At 35.9% G+C, this 21697-nt stretch overlaps 1 protein-coding gene across 8 annotated transcripts in view; it reads right to left on the minus strand.

Moving 5' to 3' along the window:
• LOC139360952 (ubiquitously transcribed tetratricopeptide repeat containing, Y-linked) overlaps positions 1–21697 on the minus strand; it is a 215591-nt gene that overhangs the window by 94829 nt on the left and 99065 nt on the right. For all 8 annotated transcript variants that reach the window (XM_071089429.1, XM_071089428.1, XM_071089427.1 and 5 more), the window contains exons 9-10: positions 4986–5079; positions 1950–2076 (exon numbers count right to left, since the gene is read on the minus strand). In XM_071089429.1, the coding sequence (XP_070945530.1) occupies positions 1950–2076; positions 4986–5079 (221 nt within the window). The remainder of the gene's footprint in view (positions 1–1949; positions 2077–4985; positions 5080–21697) is intronic.

Consider the following 21697-nt stretch of genomic DNA (forward strand, 5'->3'; position numbering starts at 1 on the left):
GCCATAGACCAAAGTTTACACCTGCCCCTTTTGGTAATTAACCTCTTTTAATGTTACTGTATTAACGCATACACTGTGCAAAAGCTAACAGTACGTAAGAGTGCTAGCTCTAAGCCTAAACGCTACTTAGTTAGTTCACTTGCTCTATTTAGTACTAGAACTATTCCATTGAATAATAAAGCCAGTTTGCTCAAAACACTTTGTTGTGCAATGCAGATACAAAACAGATTCAGCTTCTCCTGAACTTGAATGGTGGATCAAGTCAAAGTTTGGAACTCTCAAGTTTTGTATTACAAGCAATGCAAGGTCAAATTATTTTACAAACCCTAGAGTTCTTCATTATGAAAACTCTACCACAAAGCATTACCTTCATTTTTATTATTTATCATTAACAGATGACCAATATTTTAAATAAGGAATAATCCTAAAAATAATCTCCCTTTAATATAAATGCTTTCCTAACTTTCAAAAAAAAAAGAAACACTGTACACAACTAAAGTTAACAGAAAAACTAAATTCGAATGCGACTGCATGTCAAAGTCACACAAAATAAGCTACCCTATGTATAAACAAAACTAAAATTAACCACTGAAACAAATTAGGGCAATTAAATTAAGATACAACATTGTTTTGAAAAGATGCCTGACAGTTATAATCGAATCCTCTCAATAGTTAAGTAAAAATTGAGACGTCAATTAACATTTATGTGTCTGATTTAATTTACTTCATAAAGTGCTAAGCACACAGAAAAACTCAAAACTCATCCTGTGGTCAAGAAAAATAGGGAGAAAAAAAATCTGGGTTACCAAAAATTTTTATCCTACCATAACAAACAATAATAACTTACACATTTCCTCTAGAATTTCCACTAGCACTGTAATCTGAGGACTATGATTAATAAAAATATTTCCATATTAATATACAAAATCACCAGCCAAGATTATAAACAGCAAATTTCTACTGATGACTGACAGATAAAATTTGGGGTTTTGTTGAATATTTTTTAAAATACTAGATATCAAAGGAAATACAATTTAAATACTAAATTGAAAAACTATTAGTGATTATTATGTGATGGTCCTCTTTAAGACCCTTTAAAAGTTAGCAATAACTCTACTCAGATTAAGAAAACGTGATGACGACACCACAATTTTACTAAACACAAAAATCACCCAGGCATGGAGGCACACTCCTGTAGTCCTAGCTACTCGGGAGGCTGAGGCACGAGAAACATTTAAGCCCGGAAGGCAGAGGTTGCAGTGAGCAGAGATCACACCACTGCATTCCACCTTGGGCAACAGAGCAAGAGCGAGACTATGTCTCAAAAAAAAAAAAAAAAAAAAAAAAAAAAAGAAAAAGAAAAAGAAAAATATGAAAACAAAATCTATTAAGTAAAAGAAGAGTACCTCAATAAGAGCAACTAAATTTAAAGCTATCTATTTTTTATCTGCTAGGAACTTTCAATTTTCCTTTTCTCTAAAATGAAAAAATATAGTTTCACATAAAATATTATATCCAATAAATATAATTATATTTTTATAAGTATACAACATAATTATATTTTAATGTAAAATAGGAAATATAATTATTTTAACTAGGGGGATATTTTAATGATTTTTAAATATTAATTATATTTTAATAAAAATGTAATTATATTTTAATTTTAATTAAATTATGATTATAACAGCAGTAAATAACCACAGCAAAACTTCAAGGTAATACTGAAAATGCAAAATAAAACGTAGGTTCAAAGAGCTGTAGGAGTGGTACAGAGTGGGTACCATAGATTTTGTTTAATAATTAGATTAATAACTACAGCTACACAGGCAACTGAAAGACTAATTGGGAATTTATTTTTAAAATGTCACTTCCCAGATTACATTTTACAAAATCTACAAATGATTTTACATTACAAATAAACTCTAGATAGCACAAGTATCTCATCTCACCTTCCAAGAAAATACCAAGATTGGCCAGAATTAGGATCTGCCTCCAGTGACTTTTGGAGATACTGAATAGCATAGCTTTCCTTTGAGGCTTTGTCTCCTACTATATCCATATTATGATGCATCCAACCTATAATTAAAAAGGTATAAGCATTTACCCACCATTTTACTTCTTCAGTTTCAAGAAAATCATGGGGGAAACAGCAAATTACTTTTTCAGTAATTTATTCATTTAACATAGATCACATTTTTCCAAAATTTGAAACTAGCAAACAAAGTGTAGGGAAGTCTATTTCACACAAAACGATACAATCAAAGCTAAAAAGGGATCTTAAAGCACACACAGAAAACTAAATGATTTTAGGAACTGGCTTGACATAGAGATGACAAATCAAATTCTCTTTTGTAAATTTAATTTGGAAAAAAATGCAAGTTATAAATTATAAGCATAAAATTGATAAACTTACTATACTTTAAAGGTTACCATGCAGTGAGAGAATTTTAAAAACAACTTTCAACCCCATGCTTACATCCAAAGAATAAAAAAATGCTTATGTAATCAGAGATAATGCATTTACATTCTTTCTGCTGTTGTTGAGATGGAGTCTTGCTCTGTCACCCAGGATGGAGTGCAGTGGCACAACCTCGGCTCACTGATACCTCTGCATTCCAGGTTCAAGAGATTTTTCTGCCTCAGCCCCTCAAGTAGTCAGCATTACAGGCATGGGACACTATGCCTGGCTAATTTTTGTAGTTTTAGTAGAGACAGCATTTCACCATGTTGGGTAGGCTGGTCGTAAACTCCTGGCCTCAAGTGATCTGACCACTTCAGCCTCCCAACAACGTACTGGGATTACAGGCATGAGCCACCACACCTGGACCATTTATATTCTTTTTAATAGCTGCTTTCAACTTTTACCTAAAATATAAACTTTCATAACATCTCAAAATAATATATAATTAATTTAATAACACTTTAAACAACTTACAAAAGGCTTCATACATTATTGACATTGTTTATTTACAATAATAATATTATAAACGTCACAGCATTAGATAAACAATCACAACAAAACTTCCAGGCTATATGGAAAAAGCAAAATGGAAAGTAGGTTCAAAGAGCCATAAGAGTGGCACAGAGTGTGTACCAGAGATTTTTGTTTAATAAATAGATTATGAACTACAGCTACATAAACAATTGAAAACTAATAGGTAATATATGCTGAATGCTCAAGTCAAATTAAAAAGTCTATCAGCTGTGACTTAACTCAAGTGTATAAAATTAGCTTTGCAAAAACATCTAAACAACACTTTGCTTAACTGCTTTTGAAACTGTGGATAAAATAGTGACATTATAAAAAAATGTATATTACAACCAGCTTGAATAAAAATTAGGATTTTATTTGCTTAGACCAAAAACAAAAAATAACTGTACTGAAGGACTACCAACAAATATTAACCCAAACAGCAAATACAATCAAGATAGATAAGCAACGAAATTAATTACTGGGGAGGGGGCTTGCTATATTCTAAATGATAACATATTATCTTATATTACTTTCAAACACTAGATTACCTTATCTTCAATATGAGAATGTAACAGATTTTTGAAAAGAAAATCCAGTAAGATGTTACATATAATTTTAGATGAAATGTCCCCATTGATCATATATCAATACAACTACAAAGCAAGCGTAGTATCCGCTTACCAGCTGTGTGATAATCTTGATTTAATTTACTTCATAAAGTGCTAAGCACACAGAAAAACTCAAAACTCATCCTGTGGTCAAGCAGTAACGGATAATGTCCAGAATCCAATACTAGCTGCACTAAGCACTCTCTCTCTCTTTTTTTGGGGGGGGGACTTAGCCTCGCTCTGTCGCCCACGCTGCAGTGCAGTGGCAATATCTCTGCTCACGGCAAGCTCCCCCTCCCAGGTTTACGGCATTCTCCTGCCTCAGCCTTCCTTAGCCGCTGGGACTAGCGCCCGCAACCACGTCCGGCTAATTTTTCGTATTTGTTTAGTAGAGATGGGGTTTCACCGTGTTAGCCAGGATAGTCTCCATCTCCTGACCTCGCGATCTGCCAGCCTTGGTCTCCCGAAGTGCTGGGATTACAGGCGTGAGCCACCGCGCCCGGCCTTGGATTTTGTTTTGTTTTGCTTTGAGACAGTCTCGGTCTGTTGCCCAGGCTGGAGTGCAGTGGCTCAATCTCGGCTCACTGCAGCCCCTGCATCCTGGGTTTAGGTGATTCTTCTGCCTCAGCCCGGCAAGTAGCTTAGATTACAGATGCACGCCACCACGCCTGGCTACTTTTTGTATTTTCAGTAGAGGGGGGTTTCACCATGTTGGTCAGGTTGGTCTCAAACTCCTGATCTTAAGTGATCTGCCTATGCAGGACCCCCACAGTGCTGGGATTACAGGCACCTGGCCAGCATTATGCAAAATCTTTATATAGATTGTGAGAAGGAGTGTGCTTGATACTGTTTATCAATAATGAAAATACACTTATAGAAGAAAACATTTATACAGCAGTCCCATTACCTGCATTTTTGCTCTCTATGGTTTCAGTCTCCCAGTGCCAAAAAATACTTAATGGCAAAATCTCAGAAATAAAATATTCATAAGTTTTAAATTGCATGCCACTCTGGGTAGCATGATGAAAACTCACTACTACATCTTCTTCTACTCTCTGTCCAATGTATCCACACTGTCTATGCTACCCATTCAGTAGTCACTTAGTAGTCATCTTAGCTACAAGATTAGAAAAACATAGTAAAACATAGGGTTTGGAACTATTTGCAGCTTCCAGAGTATCATGGAACATATAACTTGGTATAACAGGGAACTACTGTAATAGAATTATTTATTTAAAATTTTACCTCAAAATAATACATAATAATTAAATGTCACATTTAGTCTTAAACCACAGATTTCTAAATGAAAACAAATGTCTGAGCAGAGGGAAAAAAATTGAACCTCAAAAGGAAAATCTCTTCAAATTAATGTAATGTATAACAAAAGTTAAGTTTTCATGTACCTAACTGTTGCAATACAGTTGCTTTTACTTGTGCAGGAAGGTTTTCTGTCTGTAAAAGTTGTTCATATGCTTCCTTTGCAGAATGATACTTCCTCTAAAGAGCAAAGGAAAAAGAATATTTAGAGAAAAATAGATAAATATTAAAATAAAAATACTCTTGATTTTAGCAATATATACATGGCCATTCTTAACTTATAAGTAACTTAAATAATAAATCAATATGTAATAATGAATATTAAAAATTATGTGATAATAAAAAATAAAATATTACAATATTATTAAAATAGCTAGCACATGAGTATCTACATATTAATAATGTTTAAGAAGTTTCTAGTACCATAAAAAAACCCAGAAAGTAAAAAGTGCTAATATTTTAACTTAATATTTATTTTGCCCAGGCCAGCCATGTTTCAGATCATAGCAAAAAAACTAACATTAAATATAAGATGGCATAACCAAAATACTACATTTTTTAAAAAGTCTATCTCAACTGCTACAAAAAAAATTGCAACCTCTAACATTATTTAACTTTCATAAAGCCACAGAAGTATTTTACCAGAAAATGCAATATTAGCCTAGAAATACTTTCAAAGAGAAGAGTAATTTGTTAATACATCAAGTACCGCTATTCTTTACAAACTACTGCGCTTAGCAAAAAGTACAGAATCAAGAAGTGTTTAAAATTTAAATTCAAAATTTAAAATACACAATCTGGGAAAATAGTCTTTAGAAATATTTATAATTTTAAAGACATTACATTTTCCATAGATATATAGTAACAATGTTTGTAATATTTAAAGTTATAAGCAATTTTCTAAATAAAATCATTTGCACAGCTCTACCTCAAAAAGTACTAACACAACTAAAACCTATTATTGTTATAGTTATAAAGTTAAACTCAACTCCTACAAACTAAAATAAAACTAATATTGAATCTGAGATATAATTACCAAAACCATGCTAAACAAGGCAATAAGAAAGTGACTTGTACTTATAATCTCAGCTGCCTAAACAGCTTTAACATTTTAAAAATAAAATAACAAAACTATAGAGTGCCATTTCAAGAGTTACTAATCACTGTAACAAATTAGCAGAGCAATGTAACTTATTCAATGCTGTGTAAACTGGGACTGAAAATAAATGTAAACAAAACAGAGAAAGAAGTGGAGAGGTAAACAATGCTGTTTTTCTCTTTCTCCCTCTCTCACACACAGATGCAAATATAGAAAAAATGACCAAAAACAGGTGAAAGTAAGTCACAAGTAATGAAAAATGAAGTAAAATTTATAAGCACTTAAATTAATAAAAAACACTTATTTTCAAATAACGCACTATAGACCGCTGGAGAGTATCAGAGGGAAATAAAATATAAAGTGAAACATTCAAAATATTTTAATGGCAAAAAATTACAATTAAAAATGGCTAACCATCTCAGTGTAAAAAAGGAGAGGGGGCAGGGGCATGACAACATACATCACTTTTTCATGATTTTAAAAAAAAAAAAAAATTGGCTTGGCGAGGTGGCATATGGCTGTCATCCCAGCACTTTTCAAAGTCGAGGTGGGTGGATCTCTTGAGCCCAGGAGTTCAAGACTAGCCTGACCAACATGTTGAAACCCCATCTCTACTAAAAGTGCAAAAATTTGCCAGGCATAGTGTCACACACCTGTAATCCTGTAATCTTAGCTACTCAGGAGGGTTAGGAAGGAGAAGTGCTTGAAACTGGGAGGTGGAGGCTGCAGGGAACCAAGGTTGAGTTACTGCACTTCAGCGAGCGAGAGTGAAAACCTGTCCCCAAAACAAAACCCAAACCTCGAAAATTATAAATGGAAGGGAGATTCTTCAATGCAAGAAAGGCCATATGTGAAACCCCCCCCCCAAACATGTCAGTGAAAGACTGACAGCTTTTCCCCTAATATCAAGAACTACGAAGGAAACCAAAATCACATTTCTACTCAACTTAGTAATGAAAGTTCTAGCTAAGCAATTAGACAAGAAATAAAACACATCCAAGTCAGAAAAGCAAATAAGCTCATTTTCCTGAGATGACATGATCTATATAAAAAAATTTTAAACATATACAAAAACCACACACACAGAGAAAAGTTGCCAGATTCAAAATCAGCATTTAAAAATTAGTTGTACTTTAGTCCCTCCTTATCTGCCGTTTCATTTTCCATGGTTTTAGTTACCCACGTGCAAATGAAGTCCAAAAACAGTAAATAATAATAAAAAAAAATCCAGAAATAGAACAATTTATAAATTTTAAACCGTGTGCTGTTCTTGGTAGCATTATGGTATATCACAATATTCATGCCACTGGGAACGTAAGTCGTCACTTTTTCCAGTGTACTTGCATTACATATATGTACCCACCCTGTACATGCTGTTAAGTCTCTTACTTAGTAGCTATCTTGATTATCAGCTTGAAAACCGTGATTCATAGTGTCCAGTACTATTCGAGTTTTCAGGTAACCTAAGGAAAAGTCTTGAAATGTGTCTCCCACAAGTAAGCTGATGGAGAATTTGTGGGGTGATAGGGCATAAGAAGGATTACTGTACACTAGCAATAGTAACTAACAATTTGAAAAGAAAATTAAGAAAACAATTCTATTAACAGGATTAAAAAGAAATTTTTTTGAAGGAATAAATATATCAAAGGCGAAATATCTGTACATTGAAAACTACAAAACAATGCTAAATGAAATTAAAGACACAAACAGGAGACATTCTGCATTCATGAATGGAAATTCTTGATACTTTTGCAATGACAGCACTTTCTAAAGCAGTTTATGGATGTAAAACAACCCCTATGAAAATTGCGTACTGATTTGCAGAAACTGAAAAACTCATCCTAAAATTCATATTGCAAAGGGCCAAAAACAGCCAAATAACTGTTGAAAAAATAAAGTGAAGAATTTGCACATTCAAAGTTCATACTGACTAAAAAATGATAGTAAATGAAACAATATGGTATTGGCATAACAATAAAAGAGAGCCCAGAAATAAAATGCCCATACAGGTGGTAAACTGATTTTCACCAGAGATGCCAAAACACATCAATGGAAAATAGTGTTTTAAACAAATGGTGTTGAAAAATTCACTATCAAAATAGTGAAAACCACAAAGTCGGAGAAAATATATGCAAATCATGTATCTGGCAATGGATTAACATTCAGTATATATGAAGAACTCCTACAATTTGACAACCAAACGCCTCACAACCAATTCAAAAAAGGGCAAAGGATTTGAATAGACATTTCTCCAAGAAGCTATACATGTGGCCAATAAGCACATGAAAGAATGCTCAAAACCATTAGTTACTAAGGGTACTCTAAATCAAACAATAATGAAATACCACTTCACAACTACCAGGATGAAGGATGTGGAGAAATTTGAACCTTTGTGTACTGCCATTAAGAATGGTACAACTACTGTGCAAAACAGCTTGGTGGTTCCTTAAAATACTAAACAAAATTATATTTCTCAGCAATTTCACTAGATACATACCCAAATGAAAACAAAGACTCAGGTAAATACTTGTACACTGCTCTGTATAGTGGTATTATTCACAACTGCCAAAATATGGAAATAACCCAGCTGTTCATCTACAGATGAATGGATAAGCAAAAATATAGATATGAATGAGTATAACAAAATATTGTTCAGGCACAAAAAATAATGAAGTTCTGAAAATGTTAATGAACCCTGAAGATTCAAAGTTAAGTAAAATAAGCAAGACACAGAAAGATAAATACTCTATGATCCATCTGTGTGATGTATCCTGACAGAGACCAATTCAAAGACATAAAGCAAAGGATACCACGGGCAGAAGTCAGAAGAAAATGAGGACTTAGTAAGTACGGCTTTTGTATTATGAATGATAAAAAAAAGTTACGGAAACAAACTGTGGCAATGGTTACACAATACTGTGAATGAACTTAATGCTATCAAATGGCACACTTAAAAGCACATAAAATTGGCTTAGGAGTCTGAGGCAAGAGGATTTCTTTAGGCTAGGAGTTTGAGACCTGCATATGCCACATAACAAGACCCCATCTTTACAAAAAACTTCTAAAAACTAGATAGGCATGGTAGCATATGCCTATAGTCTTAAAGATAAAAGAAGAAAAAAATAGTAAATGTCAGGGGATGTTTATTTCACTAGTTATAAAACAAACCAACAAACAAAAAACAAGAAACAGTATAGTATGTTGCCTTACGAAAAGGTTTATATATAAACCTATATATAGATACGAGCCAAGGCTGGTCTCGAACTCTTGGCCTCAAGCAATCCTCTTGCTTCAGCCTCTGAAAGCAGGCTTTAAGTGTACCATTTAAGTACATTCACAGTGTTGTGTAACCATCATTACTATTTCCAAAGCCTTTTCACCACTCGCAATACAAAATCTGTCACTTTATTAACTCCCTATTCTTTTCTGACTGCAGCCTCTGGTAACCTTAACTTTAGATCTTTAAATTGGTCTATTCTGGATATCTCATACAGGTAGATCATAGCATTTATCCTTTTCTGCCTGGCTTTTTTTTTTTAGCTCTGTCGCCCAGGCTGGAGTACAGTGGCGCAATCTCAGCTCATTGCAACCTCTGCCTCCTGGGTTGAAGAGATTCTCCTGCCTCAGCCTCCTGGGTAGCTAGAATTAAAGGCTCATGCCACTACACCCAGCTAATTTTTGTATTTTTAGTAGAGATGGGGATTCACCATGTTGGCCACAATGGTCTTGATCTCTTGACTTCATGATCCGCCTGCCTCAGCCTCCCAAAGTGCTGGGATTACAGGCGTGAGTCACTGCGCCCAGCCCAGCTTATTTCACTCAGTCTTTAAAACAAAACAAAACAAAATATGTTCTTATATACTCATACCCTAAATTCTGAAAATTATTAGAGAAATTAGTACATAAAAGTGTTGTCCTTAGCAAAGCGGTTTGGGAACTATAATGACAGAGGAAACAGTAAGACTTTTGTTTTAGCTTTTTATATTTATTTTAAGCCACAAAAATACATCCACTGAAAATATTAAAATAAAGAAGAACAACCATAAACATTTAAAAATACACCTTCATCCAAATGACATGGTGCCTCCACTCCACATCCCCAAGCAATTCTTGAGTTAATAGCACTTAAGACTCATCTTACACACCAGTCCTAGAATCAGTGATTTCTCCAAGGAGCACTAGTTCCTTTTACTAGAAAACAGTACTAGTAACAAAGGGCAGTAGGTGTGCTTGCTGTACTGTTCATCACTGCTTCAGTTCATCTTGGCTGACAGAACAAGGATATATAGGTTTATACATATACATGATAGTTAATTTCAATATAGACACATATCTATAGGTATATTTACACATAAGTTATCGATATAAAAATACCTTAATCCAAACATGAGTTCATACTGATATCACCAGATATAATCCATTTCCCATAGTTCATTCTAGTATCCCCCAGTGGCCTATTTGTAGACTCCTACCTCAACGGGAATAAACTGCTCCCAAGAACACCATTTGTTTTCTTATTTCCAGAATTTCTTATTTTCCTATTTTATCTTCTCATTTTTCTCCTCTTCTATTTTTCTATTATTTTCTATTTCTTATTTCATTGTCTTATTTATTTGTATAATTCCAGTATGTTATAGTTTTTGAATTTCTAAAATTCATGTCCATAACAAACACTTTTCCCACTAACAGCACAATTCTTAGGCACAAGATTGTTTTATTTTGTTTAAATGTAGTTTCATTTCCAAAGATCAGCAGATTTCTCCCATTACCCTTTTCAAAGAGATCATGTGATACATTTATGACAAAATTTATTTGGACATAGTCTATGTTCCTTTCTGGAATTTCCTGACCTTACAATTTTTTAAAAATTTTATATACATTTAAGGTTCATTCTTTAGGCTCTAAAGTTAGATGCTTGCCTTAAATAAGTAACCTAATGTATCCAAGATAATGTCATATATCTAACAATACAGCAGCATGCAAAATGATTTGATGATTCTAACATAACCTGGGGGCTTCATCTAATTATTGCCCCTCTCTAATCTCCCTGAAAACCTCTGATCTCATTATTATACTTACAGTTTTTACAAAATGCCAAATAAATAGATTAACAAAGTACAGAGTCTTTTTTACTGTAATGGCTTCTTTAACAATGTGTAGTTAAGATTCATCTTTGTTGGTACATGAATTCATAGTTCATTCCTTTGCAATACTTAGCAATATTAAATAGTGTGTATTAGCACAGTTTTACACACTCACCTAGTGAAATGTATCTTGGTAGTTTCCATTATGCAGCAGGTAGGAATGAAATTATTATAAACATTCACACGCAGATTTTTGTTAGGAAATAAGACTTTCAAGTCAGTTCGGAAAATGTGCAGAAGGACTTGAGTAATATGTAAGGTCTGTATTCAGTATTACAATAAACTGTCTTTCAAAATGGCTGTTTCAATTTGCGTTACCAAAAGCAATGGATTATTAATTTATGTTACTATATAACTTGCCAGACATAATAGTTAGGCTCTTAAAATTTTAGACTTTCTAACAATTGTACACTAATAATACTAACATTTTTTGTTTTAGTATGAATTTACTTACTAACATCTTTTCACGTTTACGTGCAATCTGAGTATCTTCTTCAAAATGTGTTTCTCTTCATATATTCTCAACATTTTAAATATTTTCTTATTATTACTACTATTAGTTAGGTTTTACAAGTTTCTTGTATCAATCTATAAAGCCCTTTATTTAATACGTGAGGTTTTTTTTTTTTTTTTTTGAGACGGAGTCTCGCTCTGTTGCCCAGGCTGGAGTGCAGTGACCGGATCTCAGCTCACTGCAAGCTCCGCCTCCCGGGTTCACGCCATTCTCCTGCCTCAGCCTCCCGAGTAACTGGGACTACAGGCGCTCGCCACCTCGCCCGGCTAGTATTTTGTATTTTTTTTTAGTAGAGACGGGGTTTCACCAGGTTAGCCAGGATGGTCTCGATCTCCTGACCTCGTGATCCGCCCGTCTCGGCCTCCCAAAGTGCTGGGATTACAGGCTTGAGCCACCGCGCCCAGCTAATACGTGAGTTTTACATATTTTCTCCCACTCTATGGCTCATCTTTTCAATCTTTTAATAGTTATGTTCCTGAGATCAAAAAATTTTAATGCTAATTATCAAATATAAGTATTTTTTCCACAAAGATAGTACAAAGTGTTATATCTAAAAACTAACAATAAAGAGAAGTTCTTATATATTTGTACCCTTGTGATCTATTTTGAATTCCATTTTGTGTACAGTGTGAGGTAGAGATCCACATTTTTTTCTGCATAAATGTCCAACTGTTCATTACCATTTTTTTGAAGCACAATCCTATTACCACTGTATCACAGAGAACACTGTCAAAATTAGTTGACTAGACAAGCCCTGGAAGTCAATTGAGACACAATCAAAAGACAATTTAGAAAACCAGAATTAGAAGTGTAAACTAGCTAGGCACTCTGGGTCTAGACCAACGTAATAACAGTATTAGCATGTCCCACCTAAAAGAACAGGGTGAGCAGGCTCATTCCCATCACTGAAAATACGAAATAGTAGAGCACCCAAAAAAGTGATATAACCTAGTGGATCCATTTTAATAAATGGCATATTCAAAAGTCCTTTTCTGAGTGCCCTTTCATCCGCATAATGCTGAGACTACCTTCCCCCACACAAAGAGGCACCAGTCAGCCTGGCTGTGGAAAGCATCCTCTTCCAGTGAAACAGCACCATTAGAGTGAGAACCTGAAGGAATACTAAATAAACAAAGAGAATAATAGAGAACCACCAGTATCTTACAAAGGAATTTTTTTTTTCTTTAGAACTACAGTCTGGAAGAGTAAAGGCAGAATCTACATCACAAAAATGCTTCAATAATCACTTCAAATTCCCTTGAAACAAATCAAAACTATAAAGATCTCAGTAAAGAAATACAAGTTTAAAACATAATAAATTGAATTACAAAATTTAATAATGCTACAACAAAACTCAATGAACAGCTCAGTAGCACAGCAGAAATGAAGAGAACATAATGTTACAATGAACCTGAGGACTTGGCAACAGAATTTACATTTGCACAACAACAACAAAATCAGATTAAATATATACATAAAGTGAGGACCTATGGACCAATAATAAAATATCAAGCATTTACAACATAAGCATTCATGAATATGAAGCACATGTGACAAAAAGAGTAAATGACAAAATTATGGCTAAATGTCACAAATTGACCAAAGACATAAACCTATTCAAAAGGCTGAACAGGCTGGATGTGGTGGCTTACGCCAGTAATCCCAGCACTTTGGGAGGCTAAGGTGGGTGGATCACATGAGGTCAGGAGTTGGAGACCAGTTGGACCAGATGGTGAAACCCTGTCTCTGCTAAAAATACAAAAATCAGCCAGGCGTGGTGGCGGGCGCCTGCAATCTCAGCTACTCAGGAGGCTAAGGCAGGAGAACTGCTAGAACCGGGGAGATGGAGGTTGCAGTGAGCTGGGATTGAGCCACTGTACTCCAGCCTGGGTGACAAGGGGGTGACTCTATCTCAAAAAAAAAAAAAAAAAAAAAAAAAAAAATTAAAAGAAAAAAAAAAAAGGCTGAGCAAATCTCCATGGGATAAATCCAAAAATATCCATGGCAAATATGAATTTCCCACCTGAAACCACAAACGAGAGAGGAAATCACGTATTAGTCAACTGCTGGAAGAAAAGATTTTTCAACATAAATTATATCTGGTAAAAATATATGTCAGGAACAAAGAAAAATAAATACATTCTCAGATAAAGAAATTTGTTGGTAGCCAACCTACCACAAAAAGTATGATGAAAATCAGAGTTCTTCAAAAAGAAATGATAAAAGGAACCTTAGAGAATCTGAAAGAAAAAAAAAAAAAAGAGCAGATACATGTACTCAAAATAAGATTTCAACATATAAGTTTACAAAACTATGCTTGGTTATTTTTTAAAAAGTATCTGATATAACATAAAATTATTTTTAAAGTGGGGAAGGTAAAAAGGCAAGGAAATGGATATAAGGGATGTGGCCACATTTCAACTGAAGTAGCAAAATGTCGACACTAGAAGTCACATGTGCATACTGTAAATAACCAGAAAAATTAAAGAAAATTATATAGATATTTTCAAACATCCAACTGATATTTCAATATGAAATTTTAAAAAACAAATCACATAATCCCAAACAGGTCAATAATTTTCCTTGATGTAGTATGTAAAGACAACCATGGGTTAAAAAAAAACCCACAAAACTCACTATATGCCATTTACAAACAATGAGTTTCAAATTTAACACACAATGAAAGTATGAGAACAGAAAAATGGAAAATAATATGGTAATAATTTTTGGGCAGGTGCGTGGCTCATGCCTATAATCCCAGCACTTTGAAATGCCATGGCAGATGGATCACTTGAGGTCAGGAACTTGAGGTCAGGAGTTTGGAGGTGGAGGTGGCAGCGAGCTGAGATCACACCATTGCACTTCAGCCTGGGAAACAGAGCAGAGTGTCTCTCAAAAAAAAAAAAAAAAAAAAAATTTCTTTTTTTCAAGCAAGTCTCACGGCTCAGCCTCCCAAGCAACTGGGACTACGGGTGCGTGCCAGCAGGCCCAGTTAATTTTTTGTATTTTTTGTAGAGACGGGGGTGTTTGGTAATGTTGGTTGGCCAGGCTAATCTTCAACTCCTGGCCTCAAGTAATCTGCCCACCTTGTGCTCCCAAATTGCTGGGATTACAAGCATGAGCCATGGTGCCCCACCACACCCGGACTTAATATTAATAATTTTTAAAGACAAAAATGTGGGCGGGCGTGGTGCCTCACGCCTGTAATCCCCAGCACTTTGGGAGGCTGCGGCAGGAGGATCATCTGAGGTCAGGGGTTCAAAACCAGCCTGGCCAACATGGTGAAACTCTATCTCTACTAAAAATACAAAAATTAGCTGGGTATGGTGGCAGGCGCCTGTAATCCCAGTTATTCGGGAGGCTGAGGTGGGAGAATCACTTGAATGCAGGAGGCGGAGTTTGCAGTGAGCCAAGATTACGCCACTACACTAGAGCCTGGGTGACAGAACAAGACTCTATCCAAAAAAAAAAAGCACTGACAATGCAGGAGTGAACTAATACCAGAGAAAATGGTAGAGTAGACAACTCCAAGGACTCATTCCTCCATAAAACATTAAAAAGAAAAAACAAACAAACAAAAAACAAAAAAAACCAAGCAAACCCTATCCAAAAACATTAAGGATTTATAGTAGTCATAAAATATAGCACCGAGAGCAGAGCCTGACAGGAAAAGCTGGAGAGAAAGATTCTTTGGGAAATTAGGACATTCAAAAGTGTCAGTGTCTACTGGGATACGACACTCATGTCCAGAAAAAGATTCATGCTTGCTCGATGAAAACCAAAAGAATTCACCTTTATCTGATTTCACTTCTATGTGATTACTCAGGACAAGGAGGAAAACTAAGATTTGTAAGCTTACTTAGGTATTGGAGTTGTTCCACACCAAAAAGACAATTTACAAAGGGGAAAATGTTTCAGAGGTTTCTTTTCCTTTCCATTCTTTTCACTCTCTCTTTTTCACTTACTATATTTTACTCCTGGTGTGCAAAGAAATCTATATATAATGTTAGCTGAATACAAGCTAAAGGAATAGAGATCACACATGAAAAAGATACCAGGAGTGAACATACCTGGTGACCATCAAACAGGCAAGAATTCCTTATGTGAGGACTTTAGAAGGGAGCAAAGACCACCTGATGACTATCAAAAGAGGTCATCTGGAGGCAAAACTCCTTATCTGGGAATTGAGAAGTAATTAAGTTTCCATAGTATCTGAAGTTAGCATCTGGTTCCAGGCCTCTTTCAACTTTTGTAAGTAACTGAAATTTCTACATGTCTCTGGAATGCCATGCTGAAACTAATTTTATAATCCTAAACTGTTGGGAGCAAGCCCCCCAAAGTCTGGCCATAAACTGGCCCCAAAACTGGCCATAAACAAAATCTTTGCAACACTGTGATATGTCCATAATCGCCCTAACGCCCAAGCTGGAAGATTGTGGGTTTATGGGAATGAGGGCAAGGAACACCTGGCCCACCCAGGGTAGAAACTGCTTAAAGGCATTCTTAAGTCACAAACAAAAGCATGAGCAATCTGTATCTTAAGTGCGTGTTCCTGCTGCAATTAATTTGGCCCATCACTTCATTTCCCTTAAGGGATACTTTTAGTTAATTTAATATCTATAGAAACAATGCTAATGACTGGTATGCTGTTAATAAGTATGTGGGTAAATCTCTGTTCAGGGCTGTCAGTTCTGAAGGCTGTGAGACCCCTGATTTCCCACTCCACACTCTATATTTCTGTGTGTGTGTCTTTAATTCCTCTAGCACCGCTGGGTTAGGGTCTCCCTGACCGAGCTGGTGTTGGCACTAAGTTCCCATCTTAAAGTCCATAAATGCTTCTAAGGAAAATTCACCATGGTCCTCTTGATGAGGTGCCCAGCTGCACCCTTTTGTGGCATTTTTCCTTTCTAATAAACTTTCCTTTTTCAAATCTATATTGTTGGTAAGTCCGCTTTACGCTGAGTCAACCCTGTGCTGGGGTTCTGACACCTTGCCTGGCAAATACAGACTCTGGAAACATAATTTAAACAGTCATTTAAAAACCAAATGTGGACTACAGTAAGAAACAAAATCAAATTCTGAGGAGAAGGAAGAAACTGTCTTCTAGAACTGACTTCTTAAAGTATTTAAAATGACAAACAAAACATACTGAATATGTAAAGAAGCAACACATTATTGCCTATTCAAAAAATAAAGATTTCTGTTTCTAATTTGACATTTAAGAAGCTGGAAGTCGTCACTCTATCCTAGCAAAGTAAAAATCCAAACAAGCTGAAAGATCAACAGTTCTTTTTAGATTCATCAGAGAATTGCGGGTCATAGCGCAAGCCAACAGCCCAAACTGGAGAAAAATGACAGACCAATGCAGGGAATAAGGACTGGCCAGAGCAAACACCCCTGAGCACTATCCTCAGAAGGAAATGGTGCTGTCACAGGGAAATCTGAACTGTGAGTGACAAATTACAGGCGCTCAGCATGGACACATGTGAGAGGGAGCCAGTTATCTGGAGCACACACACAGATTTCTGAGTTTTACCTCCAGTTTCTCACAGTGAATAATGAGGGGAAAAAAATCTGCCAATCTAGCTTTCCTGTCCTGTATGAACATGGGAAAAAAAATCTGAGAAGCACTGTGAAGCTGACAGTTCAGAGGCACAGACTCATTAAAGACTGAAACCTAAATCACAGACCTAAATACAACGCTCCTATACTCCCCACCACACTTACTACAACATTAGTAAGGGGGATGTGTGTACGTGTATTTATATATATACATCTAGTAACCAGGTATGGATATCAAGAAAAAAATAACCAAAGAGGCAAACAAACAAACAAACAAACAAAAACCACAGTTGGAAGAGATAGAGTATCAGAACCAAACTCAATTATGACATGGATGTTGCGAATATTAGACTAGGAATGTAAGATAATTGTAATTAAGATCCAAAGAGATTTAACTGATAAAGCAGACAACAGAAACACGTAAAGGAAAGAGAGAGAACTCCTAAGAACCAAAGAGAGACGCTGGAGATAGAAAATAACGTAACAGAAAAGAAGAATACCTTTGAAAACTTACTGGTAAACTAGACAATACTGAGGAAAGAATCTCTTAGCTTGAGGTTATCAACAGAAACTTCCTAAATTGAAAAATGAAAAAAAAAATGTGAGAAAATGACAAAAAGTTTAATTACCTATACCAGGAATCAGAAAAACAGATAAAATATTTGAAACAAAAGTGAGAATATCCACTAATGAATCTCAGATACAAAACCACAGATGGTGGAAGCTCATGGAACACAGGGCAGAATAAATGCCCACACGTTTACACACAGGCATATCATTTTCAGACTATACAAAATCAAGACAAAGAAAAATACTGAAAGAAACTAGAAGAAAAAAAAAAATTAGACAGCAACGGTATTACCTGTGTCTTCTCCTTAGAAACCATAAAAGCAAGAAGAGGAGTGAAATGTCTCTAGTGTTTACGGGGAAAAAATAAAATAAAATAAACCACCAACCAGGGACTTTATACCCTGATAAACTGTTCTTCCAAAATGAAGAACACAAAAGGACCTACTCAGAAAAATTAAAAAGGAAAGCAGTTGATGCCAATACACCTGCATTGTAACGAATGGTAAAACAAATTATTAGAGAGAAGGAAATTGACAATAGTCAGAAACTCAATATTCATAAGGAAGAGCATCAAAAAAGGGGTAAGTGGAGACAATATTAAACACTTATAAAAATCCTTAGCTGATCTAACAAAATCAGTTCATTTAAAACAATATAAGTGAAATGAAAAGCAAGAATGATACAGGGAGAGGGAAACAGAATTAGGATTACCTTATTATTCTAAAGTACTCTCACTACCAGTGAAGGGGTAAAGAGGAATAGTGCTGCTTTATAGTGGACTTCTATTAGTGCACAATTAAGAGTAAGTGACAGCCTGGGCATGGTGGCTCACGCCTGTAATCCCAGCACTTTGGGAGATGGAGTGAGTGGATCACCTGAGCTCAGGAGTTTGAGATCATGGTGAAACCCAGTCTCTACTAAAAATGCAAAATAGTTGGGCATGGTGGTGCATGCCTGTAACCCTAGCTATTCAGGAGGCTGATTATTTCAGGAGAATCGCCCGAACCCAGGAAGGGGAGGTTGCAGTGAGCAGAGATTGCTCCACTGTACTCCAGCCTGGGCAATAAGAGTGAAACTCTGTTTTGGGTGGGGGAGAAAAAAAAGAGTAAGTGACAGTAAGACAGGAGTGAAAATGGAATCATATAATGCTCAATTAAAACCACAAAAAGTAGAAACAAGAGACAAAACAGAAACGAAAAGAAATGGTAACAAACAAAACAAACAGATATTAATCAAATTAAAGTCACATTCCACCTAACAACTTTTTCAGTAAATGATAGATTGTGTAAATTACAGTGGTCCCATAAGATTGTAATGGATCCAAAAAATTCTTACCCCAGGTGGCATCACAGCCATGTTAAAGTCTTAGTGCCATGGAATACTTGTGTTTGTGGTGATGTTGATGTAAATAAACTTATTGCACTGCCAGTTGCCTAGAAGTGCAGAACAGTATACATACTTAGCAATGATAATGACCTCTTACTGATTTATGTATTTATTATATTATTTATTGTTATTTTAGAGTGTACTCTTCCTACTAATTAAAACACCCACCTAAAGTATTTTTAAAAATATTAAAAGTAAATGATATGAAAAGATAAAATATATGCTGCCAGGGGCGGTGGCTCACGCCTGTAATCCCAGCACTTTGGGAGGCCGAGGCAGGTGGATCATGAGGTCAGGGGATCGAGACCATCCTGGCTAACACGGTGAAACCCTGTCTCTACTAAAAACACACACAAAAAAACTAGCCGGGCGAGGTGGCGGACGCCTGTAGTCCCAGCTCCTCTGGAGGCGGAGGCAGGAGAATGGCGAGAATGCCGGGAGGCAAAGCTTGCAGTGAGCCAAGATCACACCACTGCACTCCAGCCTGGGAGACACAGCAAGACTCCGTCTCAAAAAAAAAAAAAAAAAAAAAAAAAAAAAAAATATATATATATATATATATATATATATATATATATATATATATATATATGCGCTAATTGTAATTTAAAAAAAAAACCCTGGAAACACAGCAGACTTTAAGCCAAGTAACGTTTTCTGGGATAAAGAGCAGCATTACATAGTAACAAAGGGGTCCACTCTCCAAGAAAACATAACAATCCTTAACATTTATGCACCTAACAATGGATAAATAAGGCAAAAACTGGCAGAACACCAAGGAAACATAGATGAATTCAATAGCTGGGGAGAATTTAATATATATTTATCATAAATAGAAAAATCAGCAAGCAATCAATAAAAACATAGAAACAGTGGAAATCAACAACACTGTCGACCAACTGAATATATAGTCATCCCTTGATATTCATGGGATGAATTATCATGGGACACCGAAATCCACACATACTCAAGCTCCACAAATTACCCTGTGTAACCAGGGTATGTAAGAGTCAGCTCTCTGTATTCCTAGGTTTTCATCCCACAAACACTGCATTTTCAACCCATATTTGGTTTTGGAAGTGGATCCTGCAGCAGTAGGAGAATACACATTCTTCTTAAATTCAAATAAAATATTCACAAAATCACAACACATTCTGTGACATAAAATATACCTTAACAAATTTCAAAGAATAAGAAATCATACAATGTGTGGAGGGCAGCTTGAATCTACAAATCAGACTTAAACTAGAAGTCGATACAATTAAACAGACTGATTAATCTCTAAAATAGTTCAAGATTAAATAGCACACTCCTATTTTAATTTAGGAATTGACAGATATAAACTAGAGGTCAATAAAAGTAAAAGGACTGGTTAATCTCCAAAACAGTTCAAGATTAAATAGTACACTCCTATTACAGCACGAGTAAGAAGAGTTCTCAAGAAAATAAAAAAATTTATTTTGAATTAAATGAAAATGAAAACAAAACTTATAAAAGTTTGTGGGATGGAGCAAAAGCACTGAATGAACGTATCAAAAAAGAGAATATACTGGGCAGGGCGCAGTGGCTTATGCCTACAATCCCAGCACTTTGAGAGGCCAAGGCAGGAGGATCACTTGAGGTCAGGAGTTTGAGACCAGGCTGGCCAACATGGCGAAACCCTGTCTCTATTAAAAATGCAAAAATTCGCCAGGTGTGGTGGCTGGTGCCTGTAATCCCAGTTACTTGGAAGGTTGGGGCAGGAGGATTCCTTCAGCCTGGGAGGTGGAGGTTGCAGTAAACTGAGATCGCACCACTGCGCTACAGCCTGGGCGACAGAGTGAGACTCTGTGTCAAAAAAAAAAAAAAATACTGGCCGGGAGCGGTGGCTCACGCCTGTAATCCCAGCACTTTGGGAGGCTGAGGTGGGCGGATGATGAGGTCAGGAGATCGAAACCATCCTGGCTGAAACGATGAAATCCCATCTCTACTAAAAATACAAAAAATTAGCTGGGCTTGCTGGTGGGCACCAGTAGTCCCAGCTACCTGGGTGGCTGATGCAGGAGAATGGTGTGAACCGGAAGGTAGAGCTTGCAGTGAGCCAAGATGGTGCCACTGCACTCCAGCCTGGGCAACAGAGCAAGACCCGTCTCAAAAAAAAAGAAAAAAAAAAAAAGTACTGAAAATCGATCACTTATGCATACACCTTAAAAAATCTAAAAAAACTAGCCGGGCGCGGTGGCGGGCGCCTGTAGTCCCAGCTACTCGGGAGGCTGAGGCAGGAGAATGGCATAAACCCGGGAGGCGGAGCTTGCAGTGAGCTGAGATCCGGCCACAGCACTCCAGCCTGGGCCACAGAGCCAGACTCCGTCTCAAAAAAAAAAAAAAAAAAAAAAAATCTGAAAGAGCAAATTAAATATTAAAATATTAAGTAATAAAAATTAGAACAGAATGCAATCAAACTGAAATCAGGAAATCAATAAAAAACAAGTCAATGAAACCAAACTAGTTCTGTGAAAAGATCCATACATCAATAAGCCCCTA

The sequence above is a fragment of the Macaca nemestrina genome, chromosome Y (assembly GCF_043159975.1).
Source record: "Macaca nemestrina isolate mMacNem1 chromosome Y, mMacNem.hap1, whole genome shotgun sequence".
NCBI lineage: Eukaryota > Metazoa > Chordata > Mammalia > Primates > Cercopithecidae > Macaca > Macaca nemestrina.